The 27,945-nt window shown below is 45.4% G+C and overlaps 1 protein-coding gene across 1 annotated transcript in view; it reads right to left on the bottom strand.

Annotated features, from left to right (window-relative positions):
* Positions 1–27,945, bottom strand: part of THBS3 (thrombospondin 3) — a 189,301-nt gene that overhangs the window by 100,187 nt on the left and 61,169 nt on the right. Inside the window, exons 3-6 of the mRNA XM_078671378.1 lie at positions 22,878–23,134; positions 11,756–11,858; positions 3,676–3,702; positions 66–148 (exon numbers count right to left, since the gene is read on the bottom strand). Of these exons, the coding sequence (XP_078527504.1) occupies positions 66–148; positions 3,676–3,702; positions 11,756–11,858; positions 22,878–23,134 (470 nt within the window). The remainder of the gene's footprint in view (positions 1–65; positions 149–3,675; positions 3,703–11,755; positions 11,859–22,877; positions 23,135–27,945) is intronic.

Below are 27,945 nucleotides of genomic sequence, written 5' to 3'. Positions count from 1 at the left end.
TAAAGTAATGGAGCTCCAGTCGAATGCCCCCTCGCTGCAGGGAATGTGACTGACAAGCCACTCACCTGGTCACGGATGTCTTCTCTCAGTTCGTTCATCACCTGGCTTAACATAGCCAGCTGGGTCACCAGAGCCTTGGTTTGTGCACCTGAGAGGAAGAAACAGAGAGAAGTTCAAAATCCTTTCTCCTGAGCCCTGCCCACAAGCCTGATTCTTCACATCGAGGGTGACCAGATAACTCCATGCCACCAAGTCACATCTAAACCAGCTTTGGCTTTTGATTTAACATACCAGTGCACTCTAGGAGTTCTAGTCTCGGCTTATTTTAATTAACCCAATCGGACCAACACACCTGATAACAATGATAAGTAAAAGCAAAGTCCGGAATGGAAAAGCGGTGTCCCTGCGACATGTAGCTATCTGGTCCCCCTATTCACTCACTACCTTGCCTTCTGCAGATACATGCCTAACTTGAAAAGAGTTCTCAGGCGCGTACCCCAGTAAATGAATACTCAACCTTTCACTCCTCAGTGCTTGCTAAAATAAATATTGTTAGATTGAATGCTAGCTAGATCCAGGCCCAATTTCAATTACAGCTGAGAAATCGTATTCATTTTAGTAATTCCGCGTAACACTTTGATGCAGAATTACAGATAACATGATTACTCCTGCTTGCGCGAGAAGCCATTCACCCTCTCTATTCATGTTCTGCTGCATTTAGCGCTATTTCTTAGAGCAAAATGCTTCCTCGCGTACATTTTGGATGCAAGGGTGCATTTTGCACTAAGAAAATAGAGATAAATGCCAGGACTACGTTGGGGGAAATCCTGCCCCAAGAGCACATTTAGCACTATTTCTTAGAGGTAAATGAGTTCATGTGCCCAATTTGGGGGTGGGAGGCCTTTTGTGCTGCGAAAATAGTGGTAAATGGCACTGCTAAATGGCAGGAGTAAGCTGGGGGAGAATCGAACCCCAAGAGCACATTTAGCGGCTCCTCACACCCTCTATTCATGTTCTGTTGCATTCAGCGCTATTCTTAACATAAAACGCATGCTCGCGCCCATTTTGAAAACAAAGGGGGCATATTTGCGCTAAGAAAAAGTGCTCAATGCAGAATTACACTTCTGGTGTAATAATGCATAATCTTACGGAATTCTTAGGTAATTCCATGTGATTACACTACACAAAATAACGTGAATTACGCCCACTCCTAACACCTATTACTAATAATTCGGAATAAGGATTGACAGATGACTACGTGTCGGTGGGACACAATGTTGGAAGTCCATGGCTTTGTGGGAGAAGTAGCCTTCCACTGTTTGAGTTGGAGACATGTGACTAATGTACTAGACAGCAAGGATCTGTTAAAAGAAAGCTAATGATCAAAATATTAAAGTCTTTAGAATAGTGACCAGAATTTTCTGTTACGAATTAATCTAATACTAGAAGTAAAATAAATAGTTGCTGAATACATGCTTTGAACATATTATTATACTTAATTCATAACCTGTCTTAAGATGCTTCACATTTTTTTTAAATCCAGATTCTGTTCCCCAACTTTATTTTTCGTCTACGGCTTATCATGTAATGTAATACTGACTGCTTGCAGTCACGGTATGAAATAGAGAGTTTGTAAGAATTGCTCTAGGAATCATGCAAATATACAGCCAGATTCATCAAGCCAAAATCGGCTCGCAAACGGCCAGATTCTGAGAATCTGGCCCTTTGCGAGCGCTATTTTTGCATTTGGGATTCATCATCACAATTCTAGAAATCGCTATATTGCGAATAATTGCATTTAAGGAATCTCAATTTGAGATTCCTTAAATGCAATTCATGAACCATTTAAAAATTGCGAATTCGCAATCTGGGGCCGCTATTTACCGCAAAGTCTAACTACGTGGTAAATAGCGAAAACTTAGAAAAATGCACTTTAGTGAATTTTTCTAAGTTGTATGTTACACACACACACGTGTGTGCGCAACACCAGTGTACATTACCATTTCAGGGGTGCTACAGGGTGTCATTTGAAATCGCAAATAAGGAATGACTCCCCATTCATTCCTATGGTTAGGCCCATAGGATTGAATGGGAAAGCCATTCCTTATTTGTGATTAGCAATTAGCGAATCGCAAATAAGGAAGCAGTAGAAATCGCAAAAAATATTGCGATTTCTACATGCATCCCGTTTTGCGAGTCTTTAATAGCGATTCCTTAAAAATCGCTATTAAGGACCCGCAAAACAGGACTTTGATGAATCTGGGGGATTATGCCCCGTCTTTTAGGGAGCCTGTTTTGTTTGCGGTATCACTACTATATTGTGTGGCATGGATCTACCTTTATTTTCTAGTTTTACTGCTGCAAATATCATTACTCACTATTATTAAAAGGAGTATCTGTTGTAGTTAGAAGGAAGGGTCTTCTTACAGGAGTGTGGAGCCACTCAGGTAGGAAGTAAGTTCTTCATTTCATGTTAGTCCCTTAGGTTACAGCAGATAGATTGTGTCAAAGCCCTATCCTCCCTCCAACTGTCCGTACCTCCCAGCCTCCTCTCCACACCACGCACCACAGTTCTATTACACCATTCATTCTCATCTTTCCAGAACCCAGATCAGACATACATGGAATGTGGGCACACCAGATAATACAGTATCAATACTCCTCTTTCTTTTGTTATTAGATACTCTTTTTGATGGCAAGATTGTTTTTATTGCTGGACTATCATTACTTCCTATTTTTCGATCCCAACATCAATATTTCCCCTTGCTTTGATTACTGGTATTGCATAGTACGTCTGCTGGCAGTACTGTTGAGAATATCATTACTCTTTCTGGAGATACATAATCTTCTTTTTTTTTGATTATAGCAACTATAATTCCTCCTCTTTGGGAGAAAAGATCCTTCACATTCCTTTTCCTGGTATTGTCACTACTGTCTGTTCTTTCTTCCTGGGAATGTAGTTACTTCAATTTGTATTGCTAGAATATCACTTCTCTGCTACTTCTTCTTTGTAACTGTGAATATATACCCTTACAACGCATGCCATTACAACGCAGTCGTTACAACGACCACCTTGTTAGAACGCATACCATTACATCACAATTCATTACTACGACTTGTTGTAGGGGGCGCGCTGGACTTAGGAATAGTATTATTTACTATTCCTACTCCAGTTTCTGCAACAGCAGGGAAGGTGTTGGATTCTAAATCCAACACCGTGTGCCCCCTACAGCAAGTCGTAGTAATGACTTGCGATGTAATGGTATGCGTGTAACGACCGTGTAGTAATGGTACCGCGTTGTGGAGACAGTGTTGTAAACGCTGTTTCCTGTAACTGTAGCACTAGCTAAGGATCTTAACATCCTTTTTGGTAGCATCATTGCTCCCTAACTTTTTCTGTGAGTATCACTTCACAGTATTATTATGTTGATACTGTACTCCCAGAAAGTGTTAGTTCTAATTTAGGCAGAAAACGAGTGACATTCCATTTACCTGGAGTCCAGTTGACGTCTATATTAATATTCCAATATTTATATTGCACTTCCATTGACCTCAGAAGTATGATAATCTGCAATACTTATGGTTCGCTCATATTGCACAACACCCCAACACCACACTACCCCCTTCAAACACAAACTTACACCGGCCGGAGCACAGAATCCGGGTAGAACTCACCTAAGATGGTGTTCACCATTCCATTAACTGGAAGGAAAGGAAAAAAGAGGAAGGTCACACAAATGAGCTACTGATGGCAGCCCTAATGTTTCAGCTGGTGAAGGAAAAAGGAAACAACATCAAATCAACAAAGCAATACACACAGACTGCATCCAGGAGGGCATGCATAACACTGAGTGCAGAGCGAGGGTGAAGAGTCTCTAGATGCACAGCAGCGGCTCCATCCCAATGGTGGAGGAGTGTCGCCCCACTGCCTGGCTCAGAACCAGTAAATGAAACATAAAACGATGTTCTAGCATAGTTTTATTTTTCATTTGCTGGCTCTGAGCCAGCGCTGTAGTGAGGGGCGGGGCTGAGGCATGGGAGGAGGGAGGAGGAGTGCTTTGTGCACTCCCTAAGTGAGCATGTGTTTGGCCGGCCGTCTTAGGCCGGCCAAAACACACATGCGCACTTAGGTTTCTCCAGGCCGGCTGTATTGAGCAGCTAGGCTGGAGAAACCCTACAGACTCCCTGGCCTGAGCGGAGAGTTTTCCAGCCAGCTCAGGCCAATCCCTGCGCTAAATAGGAGTCTGTCCCAGGGGTTGCTGGAACCAGGAAGTGGAGGGGAGGAGTAACACGGGTGGCGGCTTGCGGCTTCAGGTAAGTTAAAAAAAATTATTATTAACATATATTAATACCAGCCCAACCCCCCCCCCCCCACCTCCCGCGCGACCTCTCCCACGGTCCTTCCACACGCTTCTACAGATGTTTGACCTCTATCACTTCTGCAGCACTCTGAAGGACCATATGTGTTTTAGTGTCCTGTAACGAGGGTTTTAACTGGGTCGGGTCCTGCCAGTGTTCAGTACCAACAGTATTTAAAAACAAACATCCAAATGGCTCTCTACTGATTCCTGTGGTCATGTCCTTAATATTAAAGCAAAAACAGTGGTTTAGTCCTTGTCAACGTGTGCAAGAAACCTTAATGATATAAGTCCCTAATGCAGTTCCTGTTATTTTTCACACGTTTTACTTCATTTTCCAAGAAGCATTTCATTTTCCCAGATGTGTTCTTCATGCAACATCTGCTTGTTTTTGGATGAGTTCCGGAGGTGAATGGGAGCCCCTGACGGGCACGATTGGTAGCTCTTGAGTTCAGGCTGAGCGCAGTTGAGTTTGCCTGGCGCCTGCCATTGTGTAATAACGAGGCTTAGATTACACGCTCATCCGAATCTTCACCTCTCTGCCAAGTGTGCCGCGCAGTGGTCCCCTATGTGCCAACTGTAATTACAATTCTATGGGAAAGTGTGTCCAGTGGTGCACAGCTGGTGATATATTGACAATGCCAAAATGCAGCACTTGTGAGAACGAGAGAGAAAGCGGTGAACTCAACAAAAGGAAGCCTATACAGTCAGAGGCAGGCCAAGCTCAAAGGATAACTGGGCTAAATCCAGCAACAATAGTTAAGAACTGGAAACTGAAATTAGCAGCACTTATTCTAGCAGCTGCTGCCTTTAATTCGGTATGTTTAGATGGGCAAATCAATATACAGCTACTTCAATCCAGAAGGACTCCATTCAATTAATTTAAATGACAGATGTGTGACTGTGGGAACAGGTACCTCCTACGGTAAGGGGTGCCATTGGGTAGCCTTGTTAGGCTATGGCCACTCAACTACGTACTTTTAAAATGTCAGCGTGCATTTTACTAAAAGTGCAGAGGCATGAACACATCACTGCAAATCAGTTTGATCAACACCAGCTCCCAGTACAGCATCATGTACAATCCAAGGCATTTCACTGATACATGAAGTATCCTGGCCTGGAGTAGCCTGTAAACCTGCAAGTCATGCATAACCGCTGCAAAAAGGTTGTTCTCTTCATTTAGAAATATTTCTATATGTCTCAGCTACAGAATGCTATTCCTTTTATTCCTATCTCTCATGCCTGGTAGTGAAAAAAGTCAAGGAGTCCTGGTCACGAAGTTAAATTAAATCGCAATTGAATGTACCTTTTTTTAGTTCAAGCCTAAGGGCAGCGTGCATTTGCTGCTCGCTCTGCGAGGCATGCTGTATTGGTGTATGCACTGGAAGCCCCTCCCACTCTCCGCCCATATTTGTCATTGGCTTGTGTCATTGTCCTTCATAAATTCTGGCTTCTGATTCGTCAGCTGGCTTGTCAGTCCCTCCTTGGTACAACCTTGTCTGCATTTATTACCTCCCGTAACAACTGGACCTTTTACATTGATTGTTACACGGTCTGCATTACATGTGGGTGAGCACTATTTTGATTATTGACTCAGGGGGACAAACAATGGTGGCTGCTTTTTTGTATTTGCAGAGCGCCCACCGATTTTCGTATAGAGCGCTATGCCGCTCTAACTTTAAAAGAGGCTGCCCCCTACCCCCACAGCACTCATGCCACAACGGCAAAGCTTTTTTAAAATGTATTTATTAATTTTGACTGCGGCGTCCACTTTAGGGACAACGCGCGTTTTCAATTTTTTTATTTTTTCATTAAACAACATGCTGAGCGCGGCGCCGGCTACAGGGACACTGCGCTTTCTTTTTTATTTTTTTTACTTTATTAGTGACCGCGGTGCCTGCTTCACAGACACCGTGCTCTAGGCCTTGGTCTTGCTTTTGCTAAAGTTTGACCTATTGGTATTGTAAATGACAATGCCTATTAATATTATAAAAGTCATTGCCAATTACAATGCCAATAGCTCAAAATCTCGCTATTGAGAGACCTATTGCATTGTAAATGCTTGTTATTCCTACCAGGAGTTCACATGAGGATTTCTGGCAGGAGTATATACATTCACTACTGCATATTTTTCTCGCCATAAGCATGGCGAAATCCGCAGTAGAAAATCTCATTCAGTGGATGGGAAGTGTACATGTCAAGGCCTGTTTTGTTTCCAAAGTTTAGGAACACTCAAAAAACATGCACATCTGTGGGAATTCTCCTGCGCCTCTCTTTCTCCTTTACACAATGGAAATGTTCAGACATTTACCACATCCAAGCGCTGGAGTAAGTCTCTGGAAAAGTGGAACAGATCAACCCCAGATTTAGTGGAGGTGTAAAGGAAGGACTTTCTCCACAAGTGAAAATGTTTTCCACAGGGAAGAAAGTGCATTTGCATAGGAGGCTCCAGTCTCCACATACAGGGTCCTTCACCATTGCGAATTCTGCACAGGGGGAATAAGAAAATGTCACATAACATTCCACGACTTAAGCCTGAAAACCTGTGCCTGGCGCGGGATTCCAGACTTACTTCTGGAAATGTTTGTGAATTGAAAAAAAAAATGGAAAAGTATGCTCGGGAGAGGCATACATCTCTACCCATACTTTTCCGTTTCATTTATTGTGAATAAAACCCTAGGAATCTGGTTGCACTGGAAACTGCTCACAGAACCGCAAACACACGTGCATGTCTCACTTTGTAGCTTAAAGCAGACGCCGTATCTGCTGATCTCACTTTTAGGTCAGGCGAAGAGAATGTAAAGTATCTTGGATTCTTTTGGAAAACCACCCTCATCGGCAGAAAACTCAGACCTCTGTGGTCTGGAGAGAAGCCCTGGCAATCTATGTGCAAAACCCACAAAGAGAAGGCGAAGAGTTTTGGAAAAAATGTCAGCCAAGAAAAAGCGCATAATGTAATAATGTACTATAAAAACTCACCCAGCCCACTTCACTTCCATTAAACAATCAACAGCCCCTGATCACACATTAAAGTGTAAGTCGATATGTTATGATTTGCTACCCCGCTGAGTATATATATAGCACTTGTTCCACCATTTCCAGGTGCCTCATGGTGCTGTTTGGTGTTGGTGTCCTTGTGAAGTTGCTCAGGTTAGGCGGCCTCAAATCATATCTGTGTATTCTAAGAACATATTAATGTATTAAAACTAGTCTAGATAACTTGTCTTGATCTGGGAATATTTATGACTGTAGGGCAAACAAACTGCAAGACGATAGGAAAACAGAAAATAGGGCTTTTTGGAAGCAGAGGGTACACCTTTAATGTAGGAGTAGGAACTTGGGACTTTGAGCTAGGTAAAGTACTATTCAGAACCAGTGAACAATTAGAGTACGTCCCCAACTGAGCTAGCCAACCCATGTATCCCCATGCCTACAGAAAAGATGCGGCCACTCGATTAATAAGCCTGCTCTAGATTCAGCCGGAGAACAATTTTGAATGGACAGATAGCTTCACCACGGCACCCCAAACATTACCACCCACAAATGCACAGGAAAGGCAGGAGCCAGAGGACACGGGCCAGTGAGACCCAAAGCAATGAGCTATACTTCCACTGTTGAACAGTGGTTCAAAAGGTCTACACACACATTATGATACAAACTGCAGAGACAAACCCAAAATATCTCAAACCCTAATGGGATTGTACGGCTAGTCGCAAGACACTCCACCCAAATGATCAAGGCAGCTGTTGGTTTTGATGGTTATTCCAAAGTGTGAGTTTGTTTATAAGTGGGATTTTGTTTTTGGAAGAAAAAAAACGAATGATGCCCTCGCCATGGGTGTTTTCTCTCAGGAAGTAGGGGTTATTAATGATTTTTTTCTGCCCCTTACCTCCAGGTTTTTCCTGCCAGTGAGAAACAGAAAAAAAGGAAATCCCATCATCCACCCTAAATGAAGTGTGCAGTGTAACGCTCATCCTCCGCTGTCCACTACTCTGTTGGGCCATTGGAGGATGCTTTCTGTTGAAAAAGCCAACATGGGCTCTGTTGATGAAAAGCTTAGAGATTGCCCTTCTCTAAATGAGCAAGGCGGTCTGGGAGTTTGGTTAACTCTGTCATGTTTGTGACAGAGTGCCCTGTCCACAAATCTGTAAACCATCCACTATGTGTACATGGAAAACCCTACACTCATTCAAGACCATACCTACTAGCAATTTTCATGTGTATGCTCGCATGAACTAGGCACAAAACACATCACTTTAAATATTGGTAACCTCTGTTGAACTGTGGTGTGGGATCCCTAGAGCAAATGTTTCAGTTGGTCGGGTGGGAATTCTTCATCCTTAAGTTATATTTTTCACAGCCACTCAGACTGAACAATTATAAAAAATCTAAACTTTTTTGAATTTTACTTGTACTCTATGCTTAATTGAGGCCGGTGGGTTCCGGTGCTTGGCACTGGCACTTAATTGCCTGAGCCAGCACTTATGACAGCTGCCATATGGTGGCGCTGTTTGTGTAATGTAAAGGTGAGCAGAAAAACAGTTGTTTGTTAATTCAGTGTACATTAACAACAACTAATACCTGCCACCCAAGTCATTCTTAAAGCGTTGGCGGCCTCAAACAGTCTGAATTGTCACACTTCAGTGTGGTGGTTAGTAGTTGTGCAAGTACAGTGGCAATGTGTTGTGCAAACTGTATTGGCCTCCTGACGAAGGCTCCAACACTTATTTTTTTTTTTTACAAATCAAGCACTGATTATACTATTGCTCATGTGGAATTTTGGACTACCCTAACCTAGGGGCCTATTACGATGGAGGATTTTCCGCATCCTCCGGGCCGGCCGAAGCCACCGCCGGCCCGGAGGATGCGGAAAATCCTCTGCGGACCCACCAAAGACCCACCGCCACATTAGGATGGCTGGTGGGTCCTGGTTTCCGTCCGCAGCTTTTCCGCCGCGGTTGGCTTACAACCGCGGCGTAAAAGCTCTAATATGGTGACAGTGTCTCTCAGACACCGTCAGCCATATTAGGATGGGCTCTGAAAAATGCTTTTCCGCAGCTGGTTTTCCGCTGTGGAAAAGCATGTGTAACTTCACTGCGGGGGCCCGTTGCGTGCCCCCTGGGTGAAGGGGGGTGGGGGGTGCACATGGGGGGTTCCTATGGTACCCCCCTGCATTTGTATGCAGAAATCGGCAGGCACCGCGCGGTGCCTGCCGCTTTCTGCATACAAATGCAATGTATGCATTTTTACCATTGCGGCGGATATAGCTTGAAGCCGCACCCGCCGCAATGGTAAAAATAGAGGATCTGACCACCAGGGTGGCGGTCACATCCTAATTGCACAGGAGGGAACTCCGCAGGCCCTGCGGAGGTTCCCTCCTACTCTATGGTGGCGGACGGACTCAGGTCCGTCCGCCATCATAATCGGCCCCCAACTACAGAACAACTTTAGCCTTGCCCAGGAAGATGTACGTGTTTGTGCTGATTATGAAAATGCACGCATCGGCCCTCTCTTCATTTAACAAAAAACACATTAATGTCCTTTAATGTTAGATAGAGTTGTGATCGGTGAGTTGTGATCGGTGAGGCCAAGATGCGGCCCATGAGCTAAGTTGAAGACATTGAAAATCAGCGACCTGTATTCGAATCCTATATTTTCCAGTTAATCAGTAATAGATTAAGTTGGGGAGAATGCTTAGATAGTACTCTTCATGGCAAGCCATCTCTACCCACTGCTGTGCAAATGATCTCTAAGTACAATTGGGGACTAAATACAACGAAGAGCAAATTGAAAATACAGCCACTCTCGCAACAGTTAAGTATAATAGCATTAAAACTCTTCAAATGCACAATATGAACAATGAGAAATTATAACAGATACGTTCTAAACCTATTTAAGATATTAGCCCAATGTAGTCAACTGGGCACATATTCCACTGTTTGCAACCCAAGGCTGACTAGCTTGGGGTAGCAGTTCAGGATAACTTTGAGAAATAATAGGCATTGTGGTCTGAATCAAATCAACCGAGGATCCTATCAGTTCCAACTGGCCTGTTTTGGGTATATTGAAGCGCAACTCCACAGCCACAATGGCTTATTAGGTTAGGAAATGTTTATTTTAACTAAGCAATGTTGGGGAAATCACTTAATCTCTCTTTACACTGGTTGGTTTATATGCCATACAGTTGGAACACCTAGAGGTGACTCAGTTCACAGCATACACCAGTGGTTCCTAACGTTTTGTCTTCGTGGGCCCCCACTGAATCACTGCTGGAAGCCAGTGACCCCACCAAAGCAACTTCTTGGATTTGAGCATCAAAACAATTACAAATGCAGAAACAAGTATACATCTAACAAATACACAAAGTATGGCATTTTTTATTTAATTCACAAACAACAAAAAAGCAAAAAGCAAAATTTTTATCAGAACGTTGGAGTATTTCAAAATGTAGTTTTATTTTTAAGAGGATGAAGAGATACGTTGGGGCTAGCATATCATTTTGACGTTCTTGCTCCAAATGCATGCTGACTTATTGCCCGATTATACCATTGCTTTAATTGAGGACACCAATTCCCCATACTGTATTCCTCTTGTACTTGTGCTGCTCCCACAAATCAAGATAAGGATGCCAACCTAATTTGAAATTCCTTCAACATGTACTTTGGCTCTTTTATGTATTTATACTTTATTAATCTGCTAATATTATTTAATTTTCTAAACAGTTGTGTTGTCCCTGAGAGGATGCTGTGAAAGAACCACTGCACTACACGATACAATTGAATTGCCATAAAACGTCATTTATTAATAAAAGTATATCAATCTTCCTAGGTTACATTTAAGAGATGTTGTCTTGCATGTCATCAAGAGCCCTACTCATCTTCAAACCCTAAATCTGCTCACCAAGCCTGGTGTCTGAGTAAGCCCTGGAAGGAGTGTGACATCAAGTTACATTTGATGTATCTTTAAAAGCAAGAAGCTCTTGACATTGGAGAAACACGCAAAATCTGAAACATTAAGAGTGAAATAATTTTCTATCACTGCTATCATAAGCTTAGATGTACCCCTTTACTATGGTGCTCATGGCAACTAATGTTGAGGGTGTACATTGAAATAATTGCCCAGTCTTTTCTTAAAGTCCACTATACTGAGACTGAGACAAAAACGTAAAAGTTCTGATTTTGCTAAATATGTTAACTGTGGGAGATAAATCGCTTTGACAAGGAATTTTCACAGTGCTCAAGTAGGGTCACTAAGAGAATAACTTGGGCATCTGGTTCTGCAATTGACAACTTAAATACAGGCCAACATGCCTACAGCTAGTAGACATCATGGCCTGTTCAGTCCATTCCCCTGTAACATCTGATCTTTAGTTGCCGGCGCAGATCATATGCAATTACCTGTGTTTTGAATGGATTCGTCATCCTGAAATGGACATTCACTTAGGGCTCCCACTCTAGCCATTGACCCACCAAGTACCAGCTTCATCGACTCCATGGAGCCCTGGCAAAAGGAAAAATGACAAACCTACATGAGGGCTGCCCACGAGCCATGTTACATCGAACACAAAAAACTCCAAAAGGATGTACTCATTTGTATATAACTCAGGTGGAGATAATGAAGACTGTTCAAACTGAATAATACAGTGATGAAGAAGTGATGTCGTAGACCCATACAAAAGAAAAATGCTATGTATTTTACATTGACAAATATGAAAAAAAATGTTTTGAATACCAAAATTTGTAAAATCCACAACAAATGCCCTAAATCTACTTTTAACACTAACCTTACAACTACCCAATCTCTAAACTTGATCTTTAAAATATCCCTGAGCCCTAAGAAGACTTAATTCTGCCACCCACACAAGCCACAACTATACACCTTATCCTAAACCTAAAGTTAGCTATAACCATACCTGCAACCAGAGCCTTAGCCACATTCCTAACCCCAGAGCCTACATTCAACATAAGCCTAAGCATTAACAATCTCAACCTTTCTAAAACTACAACACAAACCCTCACTTGACCCTTGAACTTAAACATGACAATAGAGTATCTTACCTTACCCTAACTAGATTAAGCCTACCCCTAAAAACCACCGCTTCTAACACAAAACCAAACCACAAAACTACGGATTAACATGACTATAACTAAATAACACTGCTTCTAACACCAAACCACAAACATACAGATTAACAGGACTATAACAGCAATCCTAGCAACATCTGCAGCTCTAGCAACCACAAAATGTTAATCTTAAATGGCACTCTAAAAAGGTTTGTGCTCCACAACTGCATTCGCACATTGATGCTTACACCAGATGCACTAGCATTTTAGAGAAATTCCCAAATGAAACTTATCCCAAACTGTAAACCCAAAGCAGATCACAATCCTACCCGTAATTTCATCCTGATCCAAACTGGACTAGTAACCAAAACCGTAACCACTACATTTAGAATAGTGACACCCCTAACTGTATTATTGCTATACAATTTTCAAATAAACAAGTTTAAGCTATTGGCATTGTAAATAACAATGCCTTTTATTTATGTTTTTAAAAAGAAAACAAAAATAAAAGGCATTGTTATTTGCAATGTCAATGGCTCAAACGCGCGTCAATGCGAGACCTATTGCATTGCAAATGCTTGTTTTCTATAGTCGCTCTAGTTCTGTCTGCAAGATGTATTGTTGCCAAGTCTTTAACATATACATGGAGCGGACTGCCTATATCTCTCCTAAGTGTTTGTGTTCCCATACATGAACGACTAATTTACTACTGTAAAAGACACTGTCATCACATCGTCAATTTATAAGCTCATATATGGTTTGAATAGAGAAAGCAACCTGTGTATTTTTAACTGCAGTAGGCTGTTTAAATGTTCTATTAGGATTAGAATGAGAGCCTGATCTTGAGGTGGGTGCCTGATTGCTTTTTGTTACATTTCCCACATTGGTCTTACCCTTAAGTCTTTCCTGTCTCGCAATATGGCTCCTCTGCTGCTGTGCTGATTTCCACGTGCCCAGTATCTCTCTTGATGCTGCCCCATTGCACTCCTCCTGGGTTCCCATGCACGAAACGCAGAGCACATGCCAGCAATGTTCTCTTTGCTGCCCCTCCCCACCTCTCCACGTGCATCAAGTACTCTCCTAATGCCACGTGCTCTCTGTCTTGCTCTGCTCTTCCACCATTACTACCATCACCACAATTACCAGTACCAACATCACCACACTGCATTAACAACTACTATTACAGCCAGAATTAAAGCATGAATAACATCACTGTTACCAACACCATCATTTCTACTTACACGACTACCGTCCGTACATACTTTTGTGACAAGGCAGTTCAAGGTACTGTATAGTCATGTCCCAGGCTCATCTGTAAAAGGCCTTAGTAGTTTTGACCGCCTGGTCAGTGGACAATCCAGTTTAGTTTTTATGAATTTAGTAAATGTTTAATTGATTTTAGCTTTACTACAAGTGAGCCTCCACCTTTCATCCTTTCCTCGATTGGAGTGCAGCTTTGAACTTGAGATTTTCACTTGCATACATTTTCCAGTTCAGCATAAAATGTGGCCTAACCTAAAGGGGTAATGGTAACTGCATTGGGATGCTCAAGAAACGGAATGTCTTGTATAAAAAAAACTTTTGAATGGCCCTTTCTCCAGCAGAATCCATGTTAGACCTTTTATGTTAACGCAAGTGATGCTTCAGGGCTATCTTGAAGCATCGATTAGTAAAATCCAGCATGTGCAAACTAAGCACTCTGAAGTGTTTGAGCGCTTTATGCTAGTTATTTGTGTATAAAGCCGCCTGCTTATCACTCGAGTGATAAGGGTTCTGAGCAAGGTAATCCAGCTTGTCCTCCTGGTGGTATGGTAACCTCTGTTTGTCTAATTAGTATGTAAACAAGTCACAAAGCTCCCGATCCTGCATATTGCAGCAATCACATGGAAAACATAAGATTTCATTTAAACACGGTATAAACTAAACTTTAATTTACTGTTTTAAAGGTACTTTGGCCTTGAGCATGTTGCGATATTGTAGACCTACTATGTAGGCGTGTGTTGTTACTTTAGTCTCTCTGTGTCGGTGGTGACTGCCAATTTCCACTCATACATCTCTGTAACCTGTTCCGCTTGTAAGTCTTCAACACCTGGTCACCCAATTCATGCATTCACTCATCCCATCATCCATTCACCTATCCACAAAACCACGCATAAACTCGGCATTAAATGCAGAACCACCATTGTTATTAAAACGCAATAGCTATTGCTTTTGTCGAAGCTTGCCTTCGTTGCATTGTTGATGCAGACTATTATTTATAATGTAAAAGTAATAATGCAAAAAAACAACAAAAAAATCAGGGTGGAGGTTAATTTACAATGGGCGTGCATGCTCCCAGCCGCTGCCCACTAGCCTCACTTTCTGGGAGTGTTGGTTTCTACAACCAGAAAGTTGGGTTACTTAACCAATGGAGTGACTGACTGTCAAACATCTGGTTTGCTTGGAAATAGCAAAACAAGGATGGGGGCTTCAGGTCTGTGTTATTTAAAATGACATACTTAATATTTAGAGTGAATATTCTCTCGGATATGACTTTGAACTTGACGTTGGGTCAACATCGATAAAAAAAATTTTAAAAAAATAAACAGATGCCTTTGTGAAAGGCATTAGGTCTGCTAGAAATTAGCAGATGCAATATCCTCTAAAGAGGGAGACGTTGTTGAAGTCTCAGCAGAGAGGCCAAGACTCGACTCTCACTTCTGCTTCACCTACCTGCGCAGCTGAAGAAATTTTCGCAGTGGAAGACTTCAGAGTCCAGCTCGCTGTCTCCTGCCATGTGTCTCTGACGCACGTCTGTGAATCCACTCAGAAGCCTAGAGGCAGCGATTAGGCGCTATATATGGAGGCGTAAATTGGGCAGACAGTTCCCGAAGGTCCGCAGCGTTCTGCCAAAAATTCGCTTGGTTTGCGCTTTCACAAAACCTGTCCGCCTAGCTCGGTTGTGCTCACCCCCTGCTTCATTGATCTCCAAATCCATCAAAGAGGACACAGTCTATGTTACTAGTATAAGCCCGCCTTCGAAATGTTGGAGCATCATTATTGTCAGAAAAAGAGCGGCATTGCAGGCATGTATGCAGTAGGTGAGAGTTAAGTTAGCCATTTGCAAAACCGAACATGACAATTGCTTTTTTTAGGTGGAGCCACTAGCTCAGGGATGCCCCCAAAAGTGTCGACCGTAGCAGCTAGCTCCTGGATAAAGCCAAAAGGCTTAAATGTTTAATTTAGATCACCTGCAATGATCGCGTAGTGGTTGTTAGTGTTACAAGACAGTATTTTGTTTAATAAGTGCAAGGTGAGGAGTCTTTCTGGAAACTAACGCTTCGAATATAGATGTTAATTACAAGCATAGGCTTGTGACAAAGGGACGAGGCGATAAAACGGCCTGAGCCCCCACACTCTGGGCAAAAGAGGGCTGTGTCCTACTTGGAGGTACGGCTGAGCGGAGCAGCAAAAAACTCACCGTTGCGGCCCAGGGGAGCGAAACCAGGAAGTCAGGCATCCCTGCTCGTGACATGGGCGGGGTCTGTGACGCGGCCGGAAGAGGCTGGTGTGGCTCGTGCATGCGGGGCTCCCATGAGGAAGGGAGAGCCCCGCGGTAGCGGTTGAAGTTCTCAAAAGTCTGGGACCCGGTTGAAGTTGAGAGGCGAGGTCTGTTTCTGCAGGGGCTCCCGTATGCTGAGGGAGCCCCTGCAGGGCGTCGCCTGGGAACCCCGGCCGACAATACAGGAAACGGAGTCTGCACAGCAGCCCGGCGAGTGGGGCTGCATGCTGGCACTATCGAGTGCCTGCCCTGAGCGGTCCCGCTATTGCGGGCCACTCCATGGGGCATATTTTATTGTATGTGCCAGTGTGCTGCCACGTCTTGGGCATTTGATGTATTTGACGCCGTGAGGAAGGGGGCAGGAGATGTGCACATCGCGTGACTGTACGTGGTTCACGCGCACGTCCACATATCCAGTCTGATCCGGCCTGCAGCCTGCGTGTGCCCATCTCCTGTCTCCCCTGAGAGCCCTTGAAAGCCAAGTCGATGACTATAGGTCTCGCTGGTGACAGCGCTTCGCGTTGCGTCGCCAGGTGCGAGACCTAACGAAACAATATATGGTAGTACAGTAAAATGGATGCTCAGCATTATTAAAGAAAAATCATTAGAATGCACCTCAATATATTTTCTTAATCCAGCTTTCTTTGTTTATATACTTCTTTTTCACATAATGATTTCTCATTGAGATCTGCAAACCTGTCTTGATGAGGGCACCCTTAAACGCAAAAGTGATGAATGTAGCCCAAGATGTGAACTATGTGTGACTAAACTGATTTTGTTTAACAGGTAGGAGTATTCTCAAGATTCAGAATAAATAAATAAAGTTTTATTTACTCTGTGATCTGTAGTTACAAAGGAGGTTTGGGTGGCAGCCGAGCGAAGGGAGGTCTGCCCCCGGGCAGATTGGGAGGGGCAGGGCAGAGTCAGGCCCGGCCATTTTGTTTAATTTGGGCTATTTTAGTAAATAGCTCATTAGAGCCCAATAGTATAAGTCTTGCTGAGGCGTGCTCCCAGCCACCATTTTAAGTTTGGTGACCTGGTGGCTGGGAGCAGGTTAGTGTAGTGAGGAAGTTTTTCTTGCTGCTAGCAGTGTGAGTAGTGAAGCTTAGTAGTAATTAGCATGGAGGATTACCGTGTCTTAGAAGAAGTGCGCCTGCTTAGCGAGGCAGGGAGGCTTGATCTGTTGCTGCCGGACGCTGGTGGTGTGTCCCGCCCTCCTCGGCGGGCATCGGCGGGAGTGGCAGCCATCATCACAGCCTGCACGTCCCCCAAACGACAAAAAAGGGGTGCATCCCCCCATCGTCAGGAGAGCATCCCCCGGGACATCCGTAACGCCGGAGCCTTGTGCAGGGTCTGAGGCTCTGGCCTGCGTGGGGGCGGGACCGGCCCGTCGAAGTGCGTCAGGCGCGCAGAAGGGAGGGCCTATGGGAAAGGTGTTGCCAGCTTCGGGGCCTGAACCGAGTGTGGTGGAGGCCGCCGGGGCAGTGGGTTTTTATGGGGCTGAGGCCCCGGCATCAAAGGGAAAGGGGGTGGGCAGGGGGAGAAGGAGATGCCCTGGCAATGAGATGAGAGGAGTGCCCAGGTGGGAAAGTTAAAGGAGGCCGGTGGGGTTTGGGGTCTCCAGAGGCACCCCAGTTTAGAGGGCAAGCCCAGGGGACGGGCTGGGGGTTGACCTCGGGCCAGGAAAATACCAGGCAGGAGGTTCTGCCACTGGGGGACAGGGAAAAAGACTGGGTGGGGCGGGGAGGAGACTTAGATCAAGTTACAAGGGATGATGAGCCCCTGGTTTCTGAGGGGGATGAGGAGGAGATTCCGGGGGACAGGGAGGCAGAGGGGGCAGCCAAGCTTGGGAGGGGTTAGACATTTTCACCTCCTGGAAAGAGGAGGTGAGGGGCTCAAGCACTTTGGGTCAGGTGGATGCTTATTTGGCCTGAGGTGGATCTGTTGGCGTGGAGGGAAGGGGCCTGAGCCAGGAGAGGGGGTTGGGCAGGGGGGGATATGAGGAGCAGTTCAAGACAGGGTAGGGGGGGCCTGGAGTAGCAGTAGGGCAAGATCAGTCCTCGTCAGGCGTTGCCGCCGGGCTGGAATTGAGTGAAGGTGAGGATACCGGGGTTAGCGACAGGGAGGTGGGCAATTTGTACAAGGTGGGGGAGGAGGTGGAGATGCGAGCTGGGGGGTGATTAGGCCCAGCACACCAGACCAATCATTTATTTTTCAGGAGAGGAGCAACATGAAAGTCCAGACTTGGTAGGGCTGAGAGCGGCTTATTGGCGCCGAGGAGAAGAGAGGGCGGAGCCTCGAGCGGCATACCCATTACCATCGGGGGACCCCGTCGCGGCCGGCATAAATAGGCCCTGGGTGGTCTCGCTGGCCCCAACACCCGACAGGCCTCAGCGGTCCACGAGGCCAAAGGATTACAGGAACAACCTGTCAAGGGGTCCAGAGGAATACCGACGGGTGCAGTCGGCATCCCCTGAAGCAAGGGGTCGGGGGCTCAGTGAGAGCCATCAGGTTGAGATTTTGTGTGAAGGGCTTGAATTTGATGAGGAGAGCCATAAAGAAGGCGAATTGCAAGAGGAAGAAAGCGGGGTGGGGGGGGACACATTAATGTCTCTAATAGTATTTTGCAGGTTACACGGAGGGCGTCGGAGCCGGTGGGGAGGTCAGCTTAGTCGGGATTGACCACAAGACACTGGCGAGACAGACTGCAGCATCACGGGCACCCTCCTTAGAGCCAAGTAAAGCACAAGGAAGGTGATGGTTTTGTTGGGGCGGGGGTGACGTTATAGGGGGGGATGAGGGCAGGTTGCGGAAAGGCAAGTATGTGCAAGATATTGGCTGGGGTACCGAAGAAGAGGATAAGGAGGGCAAAACTAAAGTTGAAGCTGACAAAACCGCAGCGAAAACTGACAAAGGGGAGTTGACAATTGATGACTAGAAAGACAAGGTAGAGAGTAAAGAGTGGAATATTAAAAAACTGCCATATATGTGGGTGACCAACCTGCTAGGAGCACATTTGATGCTGACAACTAAAGAACGCATTTGGAAGGGAGAATACGTGGAAATGCTGAAACTGTAGCATAGGGAAATGCGGGCAAAAGAAGGGTCAAAAGAAGAAGAGTATGAGTTGGCCAAACAGCCGAGGGTTCCGTTGGCCATAGAGAATTGGACGGCTGCGTTTTTGATCTATGCCAGCGTTTACTGCAAAACATATCTGGAAAGCTGTGTGGAACTATTTAAATACATGGATGTAATCCGGAAAGCAAAGATTACAGGGGGGGTGGGTAATGCATGGGCACAATACGATGAGCAGTTTAGAGCACGCATGGCCTGGGATCCAGAGGCAAAATGGGGGGAACTTGACACAGATTTGCGGCAGCACACTATGGGGGCGTCCAGAGTGGGCAAGACCATATTCACAGCCAGTGGGCTTCCAATAGTGTACAGGCCCTTTCAGGGGAAACCCACCCGCGAAAGCTTCAGGGTGGGGTGGCTCCCAACAAGGGGGTCAACAGTGGCAGCAAGGTGGAGTCAACACCGGGGGGCAGCAACAGTTTGCAGGAGCATGGGTGTGGGGGATTTCAGGGGTCTGGTCCATACGCCGGTTAGGACAGAGAAGCTAGATGCAGCCTTACTGGGTTATGACGACCGGAAGGCTGCATAGGTGTTTAGAGAGGGCTTCACATGGGGTTTCCATATGGGGTACGGGGGACCGAGGCACAGAAGCTGGACTGAAAACTTACAGTCAGCGAAAGCGCATAAACAAATACTGCAAGAAAAGTTAGACAAGGAAGTGAGCCGGGCCTTTAACTGATTGGACTTGGGAAAACTTGACTGTGTCACCCATTGGGGTAGTGCCAAAGAAGGAACCAGATCAATTCAGGCTTATTCAACATTTATTATGGTCCGAAGGGATTTCAGTGAATGATTTTATTGACAAAAAGGAATCTACAGTTTCATACTCCTCAGTTGACGTGGCCATGTCACTGCTAGTGACGGTGGGCGCAACGGCACAAATGGCAAAATACGACATAAAATCAGCTTCCGTTTGCTTCCAGTCCATCGAGATGATTGGATCTTCTGGGTATCCATTTCAATGGGAAATTGTACGTGGACAAAGCATTACCTATGGTCTGTTCTATGTCATGCGCATTATTTGAGTGTTTTAGCTCCTTTCTGCAGTGGTTGTTTTCAAAGCGCACGGGTCACAAGCTGGTGGCACATTATCTGGACGATTTCTTCTTTGTGGGCACCGCCGGCTCCACGGAGTGCCAGGAGGCCCTGGAAAACTTCAAAGAGCTGACGGAGGAATTGGGGGTGCCGTTAGCACTGGAAAAGACAATGGGCCCTAGCACGGCACTGTCTTTCTTAGGAATAGAAATCAGTTCAGGGACATTGCAGGCACGCTTGCCAGAGGAGAAGAAACAAAAGATGTTGGATTTGCTTAATGCTATGCTGGCTCGTTAAAAAGTAACGGTCAAAGAGATACAGACATTGCTAGGCCATCTCAATTTAGCATGCAGGGTAGTGAGAGTTGGGAAAGATTTTGCAGGAGATTGGGAAGAACATTGGCAGGGAAAAGATTACTTCACCATCATGTGCAGCTTTCAGCAGGTGTAAAAGAAGACCTGAGAATGTGGCGAATATTTTTCCAGTCTTTTAATGGCATTCCACTTGCAAGGGAAGAGGATTTGGTATGGGACGTACACATCTCTTCAGGTGCAGCAGGCAGTATGGTCTTTGGCCTGTTTTGGCAGGGAAGGTGGTGTGCTGAGCAGTGGCCGACACAATGGAGGCATGGTGGTAGGAGCATTGCATTTCTAGAGTTTTTTCCTTTAGTAGTGGCATTGACATTGAGGGGTTCATAGCTAGCGCACAAGAGAGTGACATTCAGAGTGGACAACATGGCAGTCGTTGAGATAGTAAACAGACAGTCAGCAAGGAATGCACAAGTTCTGAAGTTGTTGAGGGTGTTTGTCCTGGGCTGCTTGCGTCATGACATGTCATTCAGGGCGCTCCACGTCCTGGGTGTGGACAATGACATAGCGGTTGCTTTGTCTCGTTCTCAGTGGGGGAGATTCCGTGGGCTAGCCAAGGACACCGACAGAACTCCGACGCCCATGCTGCAGCAGTTGTGGTGCGTAGGCAACACAGGATGCTACAACTGGTGTTAGAGTCGCTAGCAAAGTCTACCATGAGAGCTTATAATTTAGCATGGAAGGAATTTCTGATATCAGGCGACCAGCGGCACGTTGACAGAGAGCAATGGGGGGAAGATGTAATTCAGTTCATATTGGATATGCTTGAGAAAGGGTTATCTAGAGTGACAATCACAGGGAGGTTAGCAGGGATTGCCTTTGTTGGTAAACTCCTATGGGGCTACTCGCCGTAAGCAGGTGAATTGGGTATGCGAATGCTAGAGGGATGGGCCAGGGAACAAGGACAGTTGAGACATGTAAGGAAGCCTTTGTTGTGGCAGCTGTTGGGGCACTTTTATACAGATAATGCAGAAAATCTGCACGGATTGTTTTGAGACCTGTTTGTTTTCCACATTGATGGTGTGGATGTTTTTTGGCGCATTTTGGGTATCAGAATTGTTGGGAGACAGAAAGGGCAGGGGGTTCATTGGGAAGATGTAGTACCACGTAGCCCTGGGAAACATATATGGTTGAGAAAATCTAAAACTGATCAGAGGTGTTTAGGTAAATTGGTGGCACTACAAGCATCAATTCCACAGCTCACTTGTCCGTGCTTTTGGGAAGCATGTTGGCGCGCAGTGTCTAAGGGGTTTATGGGGTTGATTTTTCAGCATGCTAATAGAAGCACAGCTTTTCAGCTGCTAGCGGTACTGAGGAAAGCGTCAATAGAAATGGGTATCGACGGGGCGGATTTTGGGACACATTCATTTCGTATTGGGGCAGCATCAGAAGCAAACAATAGGGGGTGGGAGCAGGGAGACCTCATGCGTCTGAGGAGGTGGTCGTCAGAGTGATACAGGCGCTACTTGTGAAGCAACAATGAGGATAATGGCGCTGTTGTTAATAATGCATAAACTCACTTCGTTTTTCTCGTTTCAGTGGATTACGCCCTTTCCATGGAGATGACAATTTCGGTTGTGGGGCATTCCTTTGTGAAGTGGGCTCAACTCCAGGCCTGCAAGAGTTATTTTGGACAGAACCTAGGTTTCAACAAGGAGCTTTTTAAGGTTTCTTGGAAAGAAAAAGGGGGCATGGCATGGAAGAAAGTGATTCCATGCCTGAATAGCTTGTTGACGGGCGGCAGGTGCCCAGACGTTTTGGTAATAAACCTTGGAGAAAACGACTTGGGTAAAGAAAAGGGCATAGTCTTAATGAGGAATAAGAAAAGGGATTTGGCACTGATCAAGCAACAGTGGGCAGGCTGTTTTGTGTTTTGGACTGAATTTGTTTCCCGCAGGGTCTGGCGTGGTGCGCTTAACCCAGTAGCAGTAGACAGGGCCCGTAGGAAGCTTAACACTGAGATGTCATGTTTTTGCAGGGAAGTGGGTTTTGGCAGGACTGCACATAAAGAATTTCATTTTGACACAGCTGAATTTTTTAGAGGGGATGAAGTGCACCTTTCAAGGATTGGAATGGATTTATACCTTTTAGAAATTAGAGAGGTTTTGGCTAGGACACTTAATGTGCAAAGCCACTCAGAAGTTAAAACGCCTAGGAGGCCGGGGGAAAGTTTGTGAGCAGGGGCCGGGAAAGGGTAGGCAGGTAGGATACGTTTCAGGGTAGACGTTTTATGAGTTACAGTTGTTATGAAAATGTTAAAAAAATAAATACCATAAAACCGGGAGCCCTAATTATGAACAAGAAGTGAATGTGGCTAGACCTCAGCATTCTCCTGAGTCGCACAAGCCAGGGGCGCAGTAGGCAACACAGTACTCACCTGCATTCTGAGGTACGCTTTGTGCCCTGTGCGGATTTCCATGTTCTCCAACTCAGTCTGAGGAATGGGCATGAGCACTGGGAGCCCCAGGCTTGAGTCCACCTGCTTACAGTCCACGAACAGCTCCAAAGAGGCTGTGTCACCACGCAGGCCGCTCATGCGCAGGATCACCATGTGGCTTCTGCCGTCCGCCACATTGGCATTCTGGAGGCTGACGGAGTGCAGCTTGGAGTCTTCACGCATGTAGCGCACGAGTACTGCAAGACAAAGAAAATATGGCAGCCTGGGTCCTTCACACAATGACACAACTTGGTTTAGTATTTTTTGGAGAGAGGGAAGCCTGCTCCCTGCGGGGAGTTTTCACAGTACCATTATAAATAGAACATTGGTTGGGGTGAAGGCAGCAACTTCAATGTGATGCACAAGGAGCTACAGTGTCAATGATGATTGCTATTGATTTCCTCCTTTACAATGGAGAGGGGTCTTTGGTTCCTGGATAGACAGTTACTTGGTCTTCTTAAGGTTACTTTTTTGGCATGTTCCTTATGAAATAAATCTCCCTAATGCTGCATTAATAAAGTGCAAAACCCTTCCCTTGCATACGTAGCTTTATGTAGGCAAAGCCTAGTAATACAACTGATTAAGTATTTATTCAGCTGCACTAAAAAAAATATATTTCTAAATGGGCAGAGCTGGAAATTTTAATTTTCACTGGACTATCTACCAAACTGAAGTTAGTGAACATCATTGGTGTTCAATATGGACATAAGTGAAGTCTTGTGTTTCCATTTAATCCTGAGGATGAACGTTTATTTTCACTACTGATGTCAAGGTAAAAATAGATTTCAAACCATAATAAAAAGGCTTGGATTATACAATTGTAGTTGTCAATAATTCCACTGATGTCATTTTGACAGTCACATGCAGGCTTAGCCCTTGACAGTCATGGAGTCAACGAGAGAGCTCTGGGGAAGATGGACAACTGTAACATTTTTGCTGACCGAGAAGAGATTAAACGTGTTTAGCACACAACAGCTGTTGTTGACACATCTTTTTGCGGCATGGAGAGACGTGTTTGGTGGAGGTAAGTGCTCAAAAAGAATGAAAGCTCAAATCTCCCCCCCCTCAAAAAATACTGTAGAGTTTTTAGCAATGTCGGATGAATCGGATTATGGAAAAGCAGATTTGTGATTCGCGTACTCCTATGCCTTATGAGGTAGAGGTGTTACGCAGCGTCCAGAGCGGCTGACTCTGGAGCATGGGGCTCCCGGTTCGATCCCCGGCGCCAGCAGCAGCTCAGCTCAGCATCATGTGACTCTGGGCAATAGCTCACTTAGGGCCAGATGTAGGTCGCCCAATACCGGTCGGTAACGGCCGAAATCACCGAATTTCAGCCGTTACCGACCGGTATTGGGTGACCTACATCTGGCCCTGGATGTTACCGAATCGGTAGATGATATGTAGCAAGCGCATCTAAGAGTGCTCATGTGTATTAAGGATTCGGTATTTACCACCCACTAATAGTTAGTGGTAAATATCGAAAACCTTAAAAAAAACTATTTTGTGCTTTTTTCAACTGTGCCATGTGGCAGACATACATGCCCTTAGGGCATGTATGTGTGCCACATGTGCACCCATGCACTACACAGGGGTGCAACAGGGTGTTAATGTGACACCCTGCCACCCTTGTAAGTCTACCCCCTATTACCGATTCGGTATTTACCAAATCGGTAATTCTCATTCATTCCTACGGGCCTCCAGGCCCATAGGAATGAATGGGGAATACCGAATCGGTATTTACCGAATTTTACTGATTCGGTAAAATTTACTGAATCATTAGCTACATATCATTTACCGATTCTAAAATACCGAATCGGTAAAATTAGGTATTTTAGAATGAAACAAGTTACTTACCTGTAACTTTAGTTCTCCAGTATTGGTAACTTTAATAGATTCCCATAGCTTGTATCATTCCCCGTCGTCGGAATGGGAGCCTCGGTAATAAAATATATATATATATATATATATACATAGGTAGATAAACCCAAAGAGGTACAAAAGAGGAAAAATTAGGCCTAGGCCTTATACTATTTTGTAGCCTATAGGTGTCCTTTTGTAAAAAGACCCAAATATAGAGCACCAACCAATCAGATCAGCCTCACCCTGTGGAACCTTCCTGAGAAAGCTCAGAGCCTCAGATTTTCGTAGCCGTTGTATAGCCCTAATGACATATGCCAAAAAGGGTGAGCTTTCCCAGGGGAGGTGGGTGGGCGCATGGGAATCTATGAAAGTTACCAATACTGGAGAACTAAAGTTACAGGTAAGTAACTTGTTTCTTAATCCAGTATTGGAACTTTCATAAATTCCCATAGCTTGTATCAGAATAGATAGCAGTTAGTATGCTTAGCACATTTCGTGTATAAAGTCTCAATAACCTCACATAATATGTCATGAAGTCACCATAATATCATAATACAGTTAAACAACAGTATAAATAACGAAATGTGAAAGAAAAGGAAGGAGGGTAGAAAGGAAAGCTCACCGCTCACTGGAAGAGATTTCTCAGGACCGCTTGACCAACAGCCGCATCCCCCTTAGCAGAGGAATCCAAGCAGTAGTGCCTTGTGAAGGAATGAGTACTGCTCCAGGTGGCCACTCTGCAGATGTCCTTAATCGATACTCCTGCAAACAGCGCCGTTGAAGATGAGATAGATCTCGTGGAGTGTGCTTTAACCTGTCCTTCCAGGGGCTTCCCCGCCGCCTGGTGGCAGAAACGGATTGCACTAGATATCCATCTGGAGATCCCTTGCTTTGATAACGGAAACCCCTTTCGAGGGGCCCCAAAGGCCACAAACAGCTGAGGTGATTTTCTAAACCCAGCCGTGCGTTGAAGATAGAATTTTAGACATCTCTGGATGTCTAGAGAATGAAGTGCCTTTTCGGCCGGAGTGGAAGGCCGAGGAAAAAATGAATTCAGAACAACCGGTTCATTCAGATGAAAGTCCGTAGGAACCTTAGGAATAAACTTGGGGTTCATTCTAAGGATCAAGGTATCATTCTTGAACTGTAAGAAAGGTTCTTTGATGGTTAGAGCCTGTAGTTCTCCCACCCTCCTCGCGGAGGTGAGAGCGGGGAGAAGAGCCACCTTCCATGACAAGAATTTCAAGTCTGACTTATGAATTGGTTCAAATGGGGGCCTCATTAGTTGGGCCAGGACCACATTTAGATGCCATACAGGAGGTGGAGGCCGGATTGGTGGAAACACTCTAAACAGTCCTTTCAAGAATTGCTTAATAACTCTTGTAGACAAAAGAGAAGGACCCAACCTTGTCCTTCTGTATCTGGAGATTGCCGCCAAGTGGACTTTGATGGAAGAATGGGCAAGACCTGCATGAGCCAATGACAGGATATATGGCAAGAGTTGATGCGGAGCAGACGAAAAGGGGTGCACTCCTTCTCGCTTACACCATATATAGAAATGTTTCCACTTTGCTCTATACGTCCTATTCGTGCTAGGAGCTCGTGCCTGAGCCAAGATGTTTCTGCATTCGTCAGAAATGTCTAAATCTCGGAACTCTCTGTACTCAGGAGCCATCCTGCCAATTGAAGCGAGTTCGGGTTCGGGTGGAGAACCTGGCCGTTGGACATTGACAGAAGAGATTGGCTGGATCGGAGATGCATGGGATGGTCTTGAGACAGAAGGAGGAGATCCGTGAACCAAAACTGGCAAGCCCAGGCGGGAGCTATCAGAATCATTTTGCATCGGTCCATCTTGAGTTTACTGAGGACTCGAGGAATCAGGGGAAACGGAGGAAAGGCGTAAACAAATGCGCAGGACAAAAACATCAAAAGCGCATTCCCCAGCGATCCCCGATGGTGTTCCCTGCTTGCATAATACCGGCATTTCTTGTTTGCCGGCGTGGCGAACAGGTCGATCGCTGGTGTCCCCCAGCTGGCGAAGATCTCCTTGACCACTGAATCGTCCAATTCCCATTCGTGAGAAATCACTCTTAGGCGGCTTAGAGTATTCGCCCTTGTGTTGTCTACACCTGGCAGATGCTCTGCCACAAGCGTGATGTTCTGTGAAATCGCCCATTCCCACAGCAGCTGAGCCTCCTTGGACAGCTGTGACGATCTTGTGCCTCCCTGTCTGTTGACATAGTGCATAGCCGTGGTGTTGTCCGTACGCACTAGGATGGATGAGTTTGTTATCCTTGGGAGGAAATCCAACAGAGCCAACTGAATGGCTCTCAGCTCCAGAACATTTATATGAAGACGACGTTCCACCGGCGTCCAATGCCCACTGACTTGGAGGTCTTGCATGACCGCTCCCCATCCTTGAAGGGAGGCATCTGTTGTAATGATGCGAGGAGCCAGAGGCATTCTGAAACTGAGACCCACCGAGAGGTGAGATCTTTCCATCCACCAGGCAGCCGCCTGCTTCATCTGTAGGGTGACCATGACCTTGTCGTTGAAAGAACCGTCCACTTGCCTCCACTGAAGGTCTAGTTGCTCTTGCAAGGGACGCATTCACAGCCTGCAGTGCGGAATCAATTGAATACAAGATGAAATCGACCCTAGAAGAGACTTGTACATCCTGACTGACACTGAATGCTTCTTTCGCAGTCGACTGGCCAAATAAATGAGTCTTGCTTGTCTTTCTTCTGATGGGAAGGCTTTGCAAGCTTGAGCGTCGATAAGAGCGCCCAGGAATTTTACCGAATTGGCCGGACGAAGGACCGATTTCTCCCTGTTGAGCTGGAAGCCTAGTTGATCGAAGAGACGCAAACATGTCTCTACTGCTCCTGCGGCCACTTGGTAACTTGATGCCTTCAGCAGCCAGTCGTCCAAGTACGGGAAGACTTCCAGCGACTGCCTTCTCAAAAAAGCTGCCACCAGGGCCAGCACCTTTGTGAATATTCGCGGCACTGATCTTAACCCAAACGGGAGCACCATGAATTGGAAGTGACTCTTGCCCACTGTGAAGTGAAGGAAACGTCAGTGAGCTGGGTGGATCGGGATATGGAAGTAGGCATCTTCTAAGTCTAACGTAGCCATAAAGTCGCCT

Source organism: Lissotriton helveticus, chromosome 12 (assembly GCF_964261635.1).
Source record: "Lissotriton helveticus chromosome 12, aLisHel1.1, whole genome shotgun sequence".
Lineage (NCBI taxonomy): Eukaryota > Metazoa > Chordata > Amphibia > Caudata > Salamandridae > Lissotriton > Lissotriton helveticus.
Note: the sequence above shows the minus strand (reverse complement) of the source record. Positions and strands in the feature narration are given on the sequence as shown.